The sequence below is a fragment of the Uranotaenia lowii genome, chromosome 2, assembly GCF_029784155.1.
Source record: "Uranotaenia lowii strain MFRU-FL chromosome 2, ASM2978415v1, whole genome shotgun sequence".
Classification (NCBI taxonomy): Eukaryota; Metazoa; Arthropoda; class Insecta; order Diptera; family Culicidae; genus Uranotaenia; species Uranotaenia lowii.
The window spans coordinates 253,424,033-253,437,482 of NC_073692.1; the positions used below are offsets into that span (position 1 = coordinate 253,424,033).

Here is a 13,450-nt window from a genome sequence, read left to right on the forward strand (position 1 = left end):
GGGCGAAGGCGGATTGTCCAACAATCAATTCGGCTTTCGAAAAGGGCGATGCACAGTCGACGCCATTCGAACTGTCATCGAAACGGCTGATAAAGCCAGACTCAAGAAGAGAAGAGGGGACCGTTTTTGTGCGGTAGTAACATTGGACGTGCGTAACGCCTTCAATAGTGTCAGCTGGGCAGCGATTGCTTCTTCGCTTATAAAAATGAGGATACCGAAATATCTCTACAAATTAGTGGAAAGCTATTTCCAGAACCGCAAGCTTCTATACATGACGAGCGAAGGATTTCAGGAAATGGATGTTACAGCTGGAGTACCGCAAGGGTCGATACTGGGCCCGGTTCTGTGGAATATTACGTATGATGAGGTGCTGACATTGAGCCTGCCAGAGGGAGTAAAGTTGGTTGGTTTCGCGGACGATGTCGTGCTACTAGCGACGGCCCAAGTAACCAAAAGTTCCATAAAACAGGCTCTTAAAAGCTTACTCAGCTTTGTTTAACGAATGAGTAACATTCTACTCAGCCTCAAATTTAAGTTCTTATCGATACTTCTAAAGTCCATAATAGAAGCTGAATAGAAGGCTATTCAGCCTCCACATGAGACCTCGAAAAAAAAAAGAAAAAAGAAAAATTAGACCTCGAAAAAAAAAAGAAAAAAGAAAAATTCGTTTCTTGCTATGGTTTTTATACCTTTTTATTATTAATCTGATGTTGCTTTTACTGTGATTGAGTTTCATACTTACTTGTAAAATTTGTATGCTTGGAGATTTGAACTTGCACCAGCGAGGTGAAAACTGAACACGCTACCTCTGTACCATGGCCAATGCTTAGATTGCTGTTATTTTAAACATCAATATGAAATAAACTTGGAATTATCGACTTTTCAAAGCAGGCGATTATAAAAAATGTAAACATTCGTACCAAAAGATGTTTCAACTTTTTCCAAAACAAACTAGGAGGAATTGAAATTGAACGTGAGTATTTTTATGTTTTGAGTTGTTTTTTGTGATTAATTTTCTTTCTATCTGTTTTCTGTTTTAGTTTCAAAAATGGAGAGCGCTAAATTCCTCATCAAGAGTTCACCCAACCACGATAATGAAAATTTGCGGACCTTGTTCAACTATCAAAAAGGCATACAGAAATTTCGGACCCTGCTTATCATATTAAAGAATAAATTGCCGCTAGTTGCAAGAGGCTACCGTCGATACAAGCCAGTTATTACGTTGCTCCAGGTGCAAGAAGAAAAATCGAATTGTAAACGAAAAGGTGTGTTTTTTTCGATTAGTTAAATATGAATATTCTTTAAAATGCAAAACAATGTGAAAAATATATAAGATTTATGTAATTTTTCCATTTTGATTAAAATAGTTGATTTATTTGTGGGTTTAATTCGTTGTTCTTGCGCTGTTCTTCGTTGAACCAACTAAAGGCTGAAAGTCTCTCTAATAAAGACAAAAATAATCGTTGCTCGTACATGCGAAGTTCTGATATTCTGTTTTTTACTCTTGTGAAAAATCTTAACGCTAACGTTTGTATTGAAGTTCTATAGAAGTTCCTCATGGAACCAAAAAGTTCGTAACAAGCTCTGTTTGGAACCAAAAAGTTCGTAAGAAGTTCTGCATTGAACCAACAAATTCGTAAGAAGTTCGTAACGAAGAACGATAAGCCTAATTGAATTCTGGATTTTTTAAGGTACTTGGAACGCACAACAATGTTCTATGCTACTTGTTTAGACTTTTTAAGTTCGGTCAGAAGTCCAAATCAAGCACCTGTTTTCATTTATCTTGAGAACCTTTTACTCAGCCAAATGTGAACTTCTAATGCACAGGATTAAGTATCTATGTGACTTTTGGTTACTTGGGGGGTTACTCTACAGAAATCGTCCAGCTAAGAGCTTCAGAGGCTGTAGATGCGGTAGAGAGCTGGATGCACTCCAAAAGTTTGCAGTTGGCTCACCACAAAACCGAGATGGTCCTGATATCAAACCTGATTTCACCGCAAACAGGCAGGATTACAGTTGGATCATGCACTATTGAATCAAAGCGTGAGCTTAAATATTTGGGTGTGATGATTGACGACCGGCTCAGCTTTAAAAACCACGTTGAGTATGTGTGCAAGAAGGCGGCAACAGCAACGGCCGCACTCACGAGGATAATGGCGAACAACTCGGGGATCCGAAGTAGTCAGCGAAGGATAATTTCGAGTGTAGTTTCGTCAATCCTTCGATATGGAGGGGCGGCCTGGAAATCTGGTCTTAACATCCAGTGTAACCAGCAGAAGCTGAACAGTGTACAGAGGCGAATGAATTTGCGGGTCATCAGTGCATATCGCACCGTTTCGTCGGAGGCTGCATGCGTTGTAGCGGGAGTCATGCCCATCTCGGTTTTGTTGGTGGAGGACTCATAATGCTACGAAAATAGAGGCATGCAAAACGTGAGAACACGAGCCAGAGATAGCTCCATGGCTAACTGGCAGCAGCTGTGGGACAGCTCGGAAAAAGGGAGGTGGACCCATCGTTTGATCCCAAACATCAAAGAGTGGATGGAGAGAAAGCATGGCGAAGTGGATTTCTACATGACGCAATTCCTGACTGGTCATGGATGCTTCATGAAGTATCACCACAGGTTCGGACATGCGGCCTCGCCGGTCTGCCTAACATGCGGTGACGTGGACGAGACACCCGAACACGTGGTATTCTATTGTCCAAGATTTGAAGAGGAACGTGCCAACATATTCGCCGCCTGCGGACCAGAAACGACAGCGGACAACATGTTGCAGAAGATGTGTGATGACATTAACACATGGCAGGCAGTCAGTGATGGGCTCGCCCGGATAATGGCTGCTTTGCAAAGGAGTTGGAGACTGACGCAAATTGCAATTGACGAAGGATAACGTAAGCTATGAAATGAACTACGCAAAACAATCAGCGTAGCCGATGGGACGTGAAGATGATGATGGGCGGTCAGGATGATATTTAATTAAAATATGAACTTCTTGGTGAGTGTTGCGAAAGTAGCGCTATGCGTGAATTAGACACCCCCTTACCGAAGTATTGCCTTAGGGCAGGTACCGGTTTGGGAATTAGTCTGACGCCCCAGGTGGAGTTTAGGGCATATGTATATACGGATGAGTATATAACGAGTTGACCCATTGTTCCCATGTAGAAACGGCACTCGACGTGCATTGGGAACAATTCGTAAAATTCCTTCTTCGAATTTACCACCTGGGTAACAAAAAAAAAAACACACACACACACACACACACACACACACACACACACACACACACACACACACACACACACACACACACACACACACACACACACACACACACACACACACACACACACACACACACACACACACACACACACACACACACACACACCTTCAAAATGAGGAGTGTTTAGCTTTTTTAAATGCTAAATTGAAAGAAATACGTCAAGTTGATATTGACCAAATTTTGATCGTATCACCCTTGATTTACTGCCGCTAACGGCAAGTCTGTCCCATATGCAGAAACAACGAAACGAGAAAAACGGCTTTAAAGATTTTTATAAACTTTCGTGAATTTCTCGGTTGCAACTCCACTGTTTCTATTCCTTTCTTCACAGATATTAAGGTAATTGTTGTAGAATTTTGTCCAATGTTTTTTGCTTTGGAATATGTTGATGCAGAGGAGAAAATAATGATGGGACAGCCTTGCCAGTATATTTCGCATGCGTATTAAATGTACCCGCGAAGCTGTCGCATATTTGGCTTTTCTTTTGTCAATTGATCATTTGATTCTCTCTTTCTATGCTATATTATTCACTTTACTGGTTACTGTTTGCTGATGAAAATAAGTTTGAAATGATGTTTACGACATATTTAGATAAAGATAACGTAAATTTATCGAAAGAATTGAGTTGGTCTAAAATAAAAAAAGAATAACAACGTTCCATGAATTAAACAATCTGTACCTATCTTTTGGATTATTTTTCGATTGATTATATTTTTAGAAAGACTATAAATACGTACAAATTAAATTAATTCTGAATCAGAAACAGCAAAGCATCTTTGTTGCAAATATTTAATGAGAAATATCGATTCAATATGATTTACTGGTGTGCTACCAGGTACGCGTATTTTGGTTCATAGATTTTATGAAAGTCCAAGCAGCAAGTAACAGCATGATCAAAACCTAAAAAAATATGGCTTTGTAGCTGACGACTATTTTTTTGTAATATTTTTTTAATTAAATAATATTTGTAAAATTAACGTGAATTAGAGAAGCTATTTTAAAGCATTCTGTAAAAATAGACATATGGGACAGCTTTGCGGGTACATTTCATATGGAACAGACATGACTTGGTATTTTTTCATATATGTTGAGAACAAAGTTATGATAGTTTTTAGTCTTAATTGAAGAACTAACTGTATTTGGTCGATTTTTACGATAAACTGAAAAACGACAAGAATGTATATGGGACAGTCTTGCGAATAGCGGCAGTCAGTATCCTAGACGTTCTGGTTCCTATGGCTATACTAAATACCAATGACTAGGGTATAAAAGCAACCAGCCTAGTATTATAAGTTGTCCTGTAATAAACGATAATCGAAAACGTAAAGACGTGTTTCTCAATATTTAAGTACTCGATGTATCATTTAGATTTAAGTTGTAATCTGTTGATACAAATGATGAGGGTTTTTACGCGCATGTGAGACGGCTTTTTCCCCTCCAATAAACTTTCGCTAATCGCAAGACTGTCCCATATGCATTTTCGTCATTTTTTTTGCATCACATTGAACGTAATTTCATCAAAATTGATCCACTGCTGATTTTTGTGATTTTTTAAAGTTGAACTATATGAAAAATCGTCCATACTTATCCCGGTGTTCCTTAACTGAATCTTCGTGAACTACAACATTCTTATTTTATTACAGTCATAAATACGAAAATATCAAAAACTATAAAAAGTCACATTAAGATGTTCTCCACTGAAATATTGTTCATTTAATCTGATTAGGTGTCAACATTTTTTGCATGAGATGTTGCAGCTCCATGTTCTGCTTTCTCAAAAACTCACACTCCTCATCGAGCTCTTTCCGTTCTTTTAAAATCTGGAATGAAAAAATACATAGAAAATCTAATGGATTACTCTTCTCGCATGCTGTATGGATTTAATAAACATACCTTCAAGTATTGCGTTAGATTTTCTTCCATTGTATCCCAAACTTTCACTTTTTCAGCTGGAAATGTGTTTTTGTAATTTAACCAATAGTCTCTTACTTCTTTTGATGCAACTTTCCTGGACATGCATCCATACTGTGGAGGTGTAGGTCTAAAATGAATGTTTCATAAAGTTTATTCTAAAAGTGAATAACTGACAGATGATTTACGATTTTTCTGACGCTATGAGCTGTTGAGAAAATTCCTTCAAAGTTTTTAATTTTTCAGACGACGTTACTATAGAACCCACAACAATGTCACTTGAGTTGTCAAAGTTAATTGCCTGGAAATAGAAAACATGTGTTTCAAAACGGTAGAATTAGAATTATTACTAATGTTGAAAGTAATATTGGTATTTGTAACTTTCAGCATTTTCATACACTTTAGCAAACGCCTACACTAATTAGCACCACCCGTTTACTGGGAGATTCCCTTACTAGAAGTTAAGCATTATTGTGAATTTTAATATTTTTTTTTAGAAACGTCGCTGGTGAACTGGCAACAAAACACAGACTTCCGACAATCCAGTACTCCACTTTCCTTTGTCGGAAGTCTTTCGGAAGTCGGAAGTCCAGACTTCCGAAGTAAAATTTAGTGCTGGCGCTTTTATATCAGAAGAGGGGTAGGCCTATAGGCTTAATAGCGGCACGTATCCAAACATACGGGAAAATTGTGCATTCGCATTCCCATGAACAGTCGCCTAAAACTTTGGTTGGCGCTGCTCAACAACTCTCCGTTTTATGAAATTACAGTCGTTCGGAATCGCAACATAACTCTTTCGAGATTATGGAACACTTTTTTTTTCTCTTTTTATATTGGCTCGGACCTATCGTTCCATAAAGCCAAGTCTCGTGGATTTATTTATTCTTTTTTTTTTTCTAATTCCGTATCAATTTAAATCGACCGTTCATTTCCATATAGTGGGGTTAGTGCTTCATTTCAGTTTCGTAGTTCGTAGTTTAGATATTTGTTTACGTTATAAGTAAATGGAGTTCGGAAAGTAACATTATATATTTTTTCCTGAGTTCTGTATATAGTCAGATAATGCTTTAAATTCTTCAATGTTCTGTTCTTTAAGTATGTCGATAAGTGATTTCTGGTTTTCTAGAATATCATAGTTTTTCCGTAAGTTAATGAATTCTTCACAATTATATAAGATATGATTGATGTTTTCAACAGTATTACTTGTATCGCACAGTTAGCGAACACTTTCTGCCTTATAATTCCAAGAGAGACTAGATCTCCCATTTCGTTGGCTCAGATTATCAAATCTCATAAAAAGGAAGACCAGCCCCCACAGAATGTTGAAGAAGGCAACACTCGTTTTTGGCACTTGTGCCAAAATCGAACGTTTTTCTTAAATATAACTGCACGCAGCGAAAAAATTTTTTAGGACAAAGGAATTTTCCTTTGTTTAGTGGCCAAACAAAGGAAAATTATTTTGACTCTGGGACAATTAAAAATCCTTTGTTTCTAATCTGTTTTCCTTTATTTCAAAGAATTTTTCACCTTTGAAATTAAAACAAATTCTTTTATTCAAAGTATTTTTTTAGTTCAAAGAATAAATCCTTTGTTTCCAAAATGTTTCTTTAGAATCAAACTCATAATGCATTGTATCAAATAAAAAAGTGTTTGTTTCAATCAGTGATTGAAATCCTCACCAATTTTCTCATCAGAGGCTCTCAAAATACACGCTTTGAGGCTTCGCATAGTAATACAGGAGACGATACATATACATTCATTCAAACCTCCCCCCCAGGCTGGTAAACGGTGGATAATGTGCAACACGAGACCCCATAGTGGTCATATCACCTCTTATTCACAACTCCTATCTCTACCTCCCCGCGGTGCCGGCTGGGGTGCGAGTAACCTAAGCGGAGATCGGGTACCCAACCCCGGTGGATGCTTTGGTCGCATGCAGACTGAGAAGGTGGCCGCACGCGTCTGTTCCCAGGTCAGGGGCGGCGTGCAACAACAACCGAGCGTCTGTTCTCCAGGTCAGGGGCGGCTCAAACAGCGTCTGTCTTGCAGCAAGCGGCTGAATTTATGAAACGCAGCTCCCGCCAGCTAAGTCCAAGATGGCAGCCCCATCGCGGGATAGGGACTTTAGGCTAACAACCTACTGCTCCTGAAATCTTTTATTGTTACAGAAACTGAGAGAAGAAATAACCGAATTGGAACTTTGGCAACGACTTTTAGCATGAAAACACGGACTAGAATTGGAACTTGGAATGTTTTGACCCTTGCCCAGCCAGGAAAGCTGGCTCAACTTGCTAGAGAAGCTAGCCGCCTCAAGCTTGAAATTCTGGGACTGAGCGAAGTCCGTTGGCCTAACACTGGAGAACACAAGACACAGTCCGGGCAAGTACTGCTTTACTCTGGCATACGAGGAGAACATGCTACTCGGGAACGAGGAGTTGGTTTCCTGTTAAGCCCGCAGGCCCATGCGGCCCTCATAAGATGGGAACCGATAAACGAAAGAATAATCGTAGCCAGATTCAGAACACGGGTTAGAAACCTTACAATGGTCCAGTGTTATGCGCCAACTGACGTTGCCGATTTGCAGGAGAAAGAGCAGTTTTACAGTCAATTGAACAGCGTGGTTGAGAGAATTCCGAAGGGTGACATTCAAATCCACTTAGGCGACTTCAACGCAAAGATTGGCTCCGATAATCAGGACTTTGAGCGCATCATGGGGCGCCATGGCCTAGGACAGATGAGCGAAAACGGAGAGCTGTTTGTAGAATTTTGTGGCAACAACAACATGGTGATCGGTGGATCGCTCTTCCCCCATCGACCAGCACATAAGGTCACTTGGGTATCCCGAGATGGCCGAACAGAAAATCAAATTGACCACATCTGCATCAGCCGAAAATGGAGAAGGAGCCTTCTTGATGTCCGCAACAAACGAAGCGCAGACATTGCATCTGACCATCACCTCGTCCTTGGCGAGATACGACTGAGAGTTGCGCGTGTCCAACGGCGCGAGGAGAAAGTCGGGTGTCGATACGACGTCCGCCGGTTGGAGAATCCAGAGGTGAAAAGGGCATACGTTGAACAGCTAGAATCCCGAGCCTCGGAGCTGCCGACAGACGGAACAGTCGAAGAACAGTGGTGTGGAATCAAGAATGCCTTTATCACGACGAGCCATGGTACTCTCGGTAAAGTTTGTGGAAGACGAAGTGAATGGATGTCGGATGAAACCTGGAGGATGATCGATGATCGGAGAAAGGCGAAAGTCGGAATTGAACAGGCATGTACCGGGTCAGCCAAAGCAGCCGCCCGCTTACGATATGCGGAGCTGGAAAAGGCAGTTAAACGAGCTTGTAGACGAGACAAGAGAGCCTGGACAAACTCCCTAGCCGAAGAGGGAGAAAGAGCCGCCGCCATTGGAGATATCCGATTATTATATGATATTTCTCGCCGCCTTAGTGGTGCAAGGACTAATGCAAGAATGCCGCTGAAAAACCGAGCAGGTCAGCTGCTGACAGATCGAACAGATCAGCTCAAGCGTTGGACTGAGCATTTTGATCAACTTTTCCGAGTTACAAATAGCAATGGCCAACAGAACCCGCAGCTCGAGGCGCCCACAGTAAGTCGCATTAATGGCGTCAACTCGGAAGCGCCCTCGCTGGCTGAAATAGAAGCGGCAATCAAGGACATGAAATCCAACAAAGCGCCTGGAATCGATTGCATTCCTGCTGAAATGCTCAAAGCCGACCCTGCCTTGTCAGCACAAATGTTGCACCGTCTATTCGCTGACATTTGGGATACTGCAACATTCCCGGCCGACTGGATGCAGGGTATCCTCGTAAAGGTCCCAAAGAAAGGAGACCTAACAGAGTGCGGTAACTGGCGTGGCATAACTTTGATCTGTACAACCCTCAAAGTACTCTGCAAAGTGATCCTGAACAGGATCCAGGAGAAAATTGACGCTACACTCCGACGGCAACAAGCTGGATTCCGATCCGGACGATCATGTGTGGACCACATCACAACGCTACGAATAATACTGGAACAAATCAACGAATTCCAGGACTCTCTTCTGCTGGTGTTCGTTGATTTCGAAAAAGCATTTGACCGACTGAACCATGAAAACATCTGGGCTGCTCTTAGACGACGAGGGGTCCCAGAGAAACTAGTCCATCTCATCGAAGCACAGTACGAGGCATTTTCGTGCAAGGTCTTGCACGACGGTGTCTTGTCCGAACCAATCCCGGTAACTGCTGGAGTGAGACAAGGATGTATTTTGTCACCGCTGCTTTTTCTCATCGTAATGGATGAGATCTTGACTGGATCGATTGACTGTAGACCAAACCGAGGATTGCCGTGGAATCCTTCAACCATGGAGCAACTGAACGACCTTGACCTGGCAGACGATATTGTTTTGCTCGCCCAAACACAACAAGACATGCAGAGCAAACTCGACGACCTCACCGAAAGCTCCAAGGCAGCAGGTCTCAAAATCAATGTCGGAAAGACCAAGTCGATGGAAATCAATACAGAAAATCGTTCCAATTTCGTGGTAGCTGGACAACAGGTTGAGACAGTGGAGTGCTTCCAGTATCTTGGTAGCCAGATAACGCCTGATGGTGGGACCAAGAAGGACATCGAGACCCGGATCAGAAAAGCCCGATTTGCGTTTGCGAGTCTCCGAAACATCTGGCGGTCACGCCAGATCTCTCTACGAACTAAGATCCGAATCTTCAACTCAAACGTCAAATCCGTATTGCTGTACGGGTGTGAAACTTGGTGCACATATGCGGTGACGACGCGAAAACTGCAAGTTTTTGTGAATCGCTGCCTGCGGAACATCATCCGCGCTTGGTGGCCTGGCAACTGGATCTCAAACGTTGAACTTCATCGCCGGTGTCATCAAAAGGCGCTAGAAATCGAGATTCGGGAACGTAAGTGGAGATGGATTGGGCACACGCTGCGAAGAGATGAAAACGAGATTTGCAGAGAGGCGCTTGACTGGAATCCAGATGGGCATCGAAGAAGAGGCAGGCCCAAAAGCTCGTGGCGGCGAAGTCTAGCCGCTGAAATCCGCACAGTTGACGAGAACCTTGGCTGGCAGCAAGTGAAGACGCTGGCTCCGGATCGCCAGCAGTGGAGATCTTTTATCTCAGCCCTATGCGCCGGTCAATCGGCGCTGGACCCTTAGGTAGGTAGGTAAACCTCCCCCCATGAGGAGGATCTGCTCTGAGAGACACTATTCGTTTGCTGCCCCGAACGAACTCTCTCAACGTTCGGTTGCTACCAGATGGCTGCAACGTTACACGATTTGTCTATGTATCGTGTGACCAACATCTTTTAAATAAGTGGTCGTGAATCTTGTTTTCAAGCTTTTTTTTCCTCAGATTTGAGCTTTTTTTGCCTTGAGAGCATAGGAGACAAAAGCTTAAATCTGAGGAAAAAAGCTTAAATCTGTCAAAACGAGGGGAAACAAAGGGGAAATCTGAGAGATGTGCTCCATATGGTTTGAATAGCGTTGCCGCCGTCTGGGTATTCGATCCAGGCACAAACGAGGAGACTCGGGTTTGCTGTGCCTTTTGAATTCGGTTCCCTCAAGAATGTAACAGGAGATGAGTGAGAGACATTCGTTTGTTTTTTTGGATTCGTTGTCTCGAATGTATATTGCTTATATACACTATAATTTCATATAGTCTGGCAAAGAGAATGACGGGAGCCAATCGAACTGTCATACGCGGGAGCCAATCGAGCAAACTTTCTAAATATTGGAAAATCATGGTTGAAGTATTGTGATTTTCAAAGCTTTTTTGTATTTTTAGGAACATTAACTAAAGTTATTTAGGATAATTTTCACTATTTTTTCACCTATATAGATCATAATATATTTTTCGAAAACGATTTCGAGTTCAATTAACAAAAATAGCATTTTAATTACGGATCTAAAAAACTATTTTATATTTTGCATCTGGAGAGAGTTATGAAGAGCTTGAACATTATCATAAAATGCTCGATTGGCTCCGCGCGAATGACAGTTCGATTGGCTCCCGTCATTCTCTTTGCCAGACTATATGAAATTATAGTGTCTATAATATTGCTTGGTGAAGGCGGGCCATGTTGAGAGCGTATGCATCATCGGTTTTGTCGTTTTCGCTGCCTCAAAGCAACCTTTGCTTCCGAGTAAAGCGTTGAGCGAGAGAAGGTTGATCAATTCATTCTCAACCAAATACAACCACTGGTTTCAATAGAATACTTTTATGAATTAAAATATTTTTTTTTGGTCAAACCCCAAGATTTCTCTGAGTGTACCTTGTATTTACGCTTTTGCTGGACCCTATGTATATAATTTGTTGATAAATTGTAAATTAAATATAACAATAAAAGACCAGAAATGACAAAAAAAATATCTAAAAAAAGACGTAAAATGGCAAAAATAACAAAACAAACATTCTCAACATAACACAAGAAGTTCTGAATGTGTCTAAAGCTTAATAAAAAAATGATTAAAAATGATCATAAATTGATGAATAATAATAATAACAATAGTTTACTTTTAGTAATAAGTGAATAAAAGTCGATGGAAAAAACCGTTTGATTTTGGCAACACACATTTTTAGACCGTGTTGCATAAATCACAGAGAACATGAATCGAAAAGGGCCTGTATTTAGTTTTCTTTGCTGGAAACAATATGCGATGTCTCAATTTCGATTGTAAAAAAAAGAAGAGAATAATAAGAGATTTTCACACGTAGAGGCGATCTTCAGTTAATTGAAACTGGTTTATTTCCTTTGGAACGTCAAAAAGGACATCTGTTGTCTATTCGCCTCCGAATCAATGAACTAGTCACCTGGAGTGAGCCTCTCGGAATACCCCGACTATTGTTACATGAGTAGTTTTGCTGGTTTTTGTCCCGCTGACTTTCCAGCAATTTCAATTGCTGGAAAAAACAGCAAACGTTAATGCTGGTTTCCAGCAATTCAAATTGCTGGAAAATCAGCAATCCAGAGTGCTGGAAACCAGCTATTTCTTTCAACACAACCGGCAGTAATTAGTATGAAATTTATATTTCAATTCAAAATTAAAGTTTAATATTGGCTGTGCATAAAATAAGCAATAAAAAAAATTATTTTCCCCCATTTTCAATAAGGGATTAATTTATTTTCCAAAAAAAAACTTCTTTTTTTTCACAACTTTCTAACACCGGCTCCGGGGTGGCCGCTTTGTGCCAAAATGTTGATCATCCGCCACCTGTAAAAATAGTTTTGATTAGTATCTTCTATGGAATATCTACCTGTACAATGAAAACTTACCCTTGACTTGATGCCTGGTTGCTAGAATATAGAGGAAAATAAAATAATTATATTAATTTAACCTAAATTCGTAAAATAGAATCTCACCTTACTTCAGCGTACGAAACAAAAACAAACTCGATTGCTGATTTTCCAGCAAACTAGATCAATTGCTGGAAAGTCCAGCAATTTGAAAACCGATTGCTGATTTTTCAGCAAAAATGACAAGCACATAACCGAATGCTGAAAAATCCAGCAATTCGAAAACCGATTGCTGGTTTCCAGCAAAAATTTGGATTGCTGAACGTTTCCAGCAATTTTGATTTGCTGGAAATCGAGGCAAAAATTTACAGTGAATGCAGTTACATCACTAGAACCGGTATGAAATTTGCTTTCTTTTGCATATAGTTTTATCGACTAAACCAAACGTTAACATACTCAAAATCCAGTGCAAAGTTGAATTTAAGTGCAGTGATTGTCTCAGAAATCCCAATTGATAAAAAAATTCGAAAAACAGCTATCTTTAAAAAGTTGTCATAAATTATGTATTTCGTATTTTAAAAATCTAAAGATGCCAAAATGTGTCAAATTACGTCAACTTTCCAATTCATTTTTTAAAATTTTTATGCTGTAACAGGAACAGGTTTAGCGGTTGATTCATTGAAAAGTACGGGTTTTACACAATTTTTTTACATTTTTTTGTGGCCATGATCATACAAAATATTTTTAAAAAAAAGTTCCATATGTGCAACATACAGCTTCTAACTTCAGCTTTCTCAGGCACTAAGTGAATTTTTTTTCGAGCACTTCATAACTGATTTACAGCCTTTTTCCTGAAGCATGTTTTTTCATAAATTTTTTTTTGAACTTCAAATAACTTTGAAAATATTGATTGTAGCTGAAAATTGTCTGAGAAGCATATTTGAGCCAAGTTATAAGCTTTTCAAAACAATAAGTTTTGTAGAAATCGGTTGAGA

General features: G+C 40.2%; 2 protein-coding genes across 2 annotated transcripts in view; both read right to left on the reverse strand.

Moving 5' to 3' along the window:
* LOC129744705 (60S ribosomal protein L11) overlaps positions 1-13,450 on the reverse strand; it is a 259,877-nt gene that overhangs the window by 13,360 nt on the left and 233,067 nt on the right. The gene's annotated exons all lie outside the window — the stretch shown is intronic.
* Positions 4,895-13,450, reverse strand: part of LOC129744700 (dynein regulatory complex protein 1 homolog) — a 29,774-nt gene continuing 21,218 nt past the window's right edge. The window contains exons 9-11 of the mRNA XM_055737361.1: positions 5,384-5,496; positions 5,178-5,325; positions 4,895-5,104 (exon numbers count right to left, since the gene is read on the reverse strand). Coding sequence (XP_055593336.1) covers positions 4,994-5,104; positions 5,178-5,325; positions 5,384-5,496 — 372 coding nt within the window. The 3' untranslated portion in view covers positions 4,895-4,993. The remainder of the gene's footprint in view (positions 5,105-5,177; positions 5,326-5,383; positions 5,497-13,450) is intronic.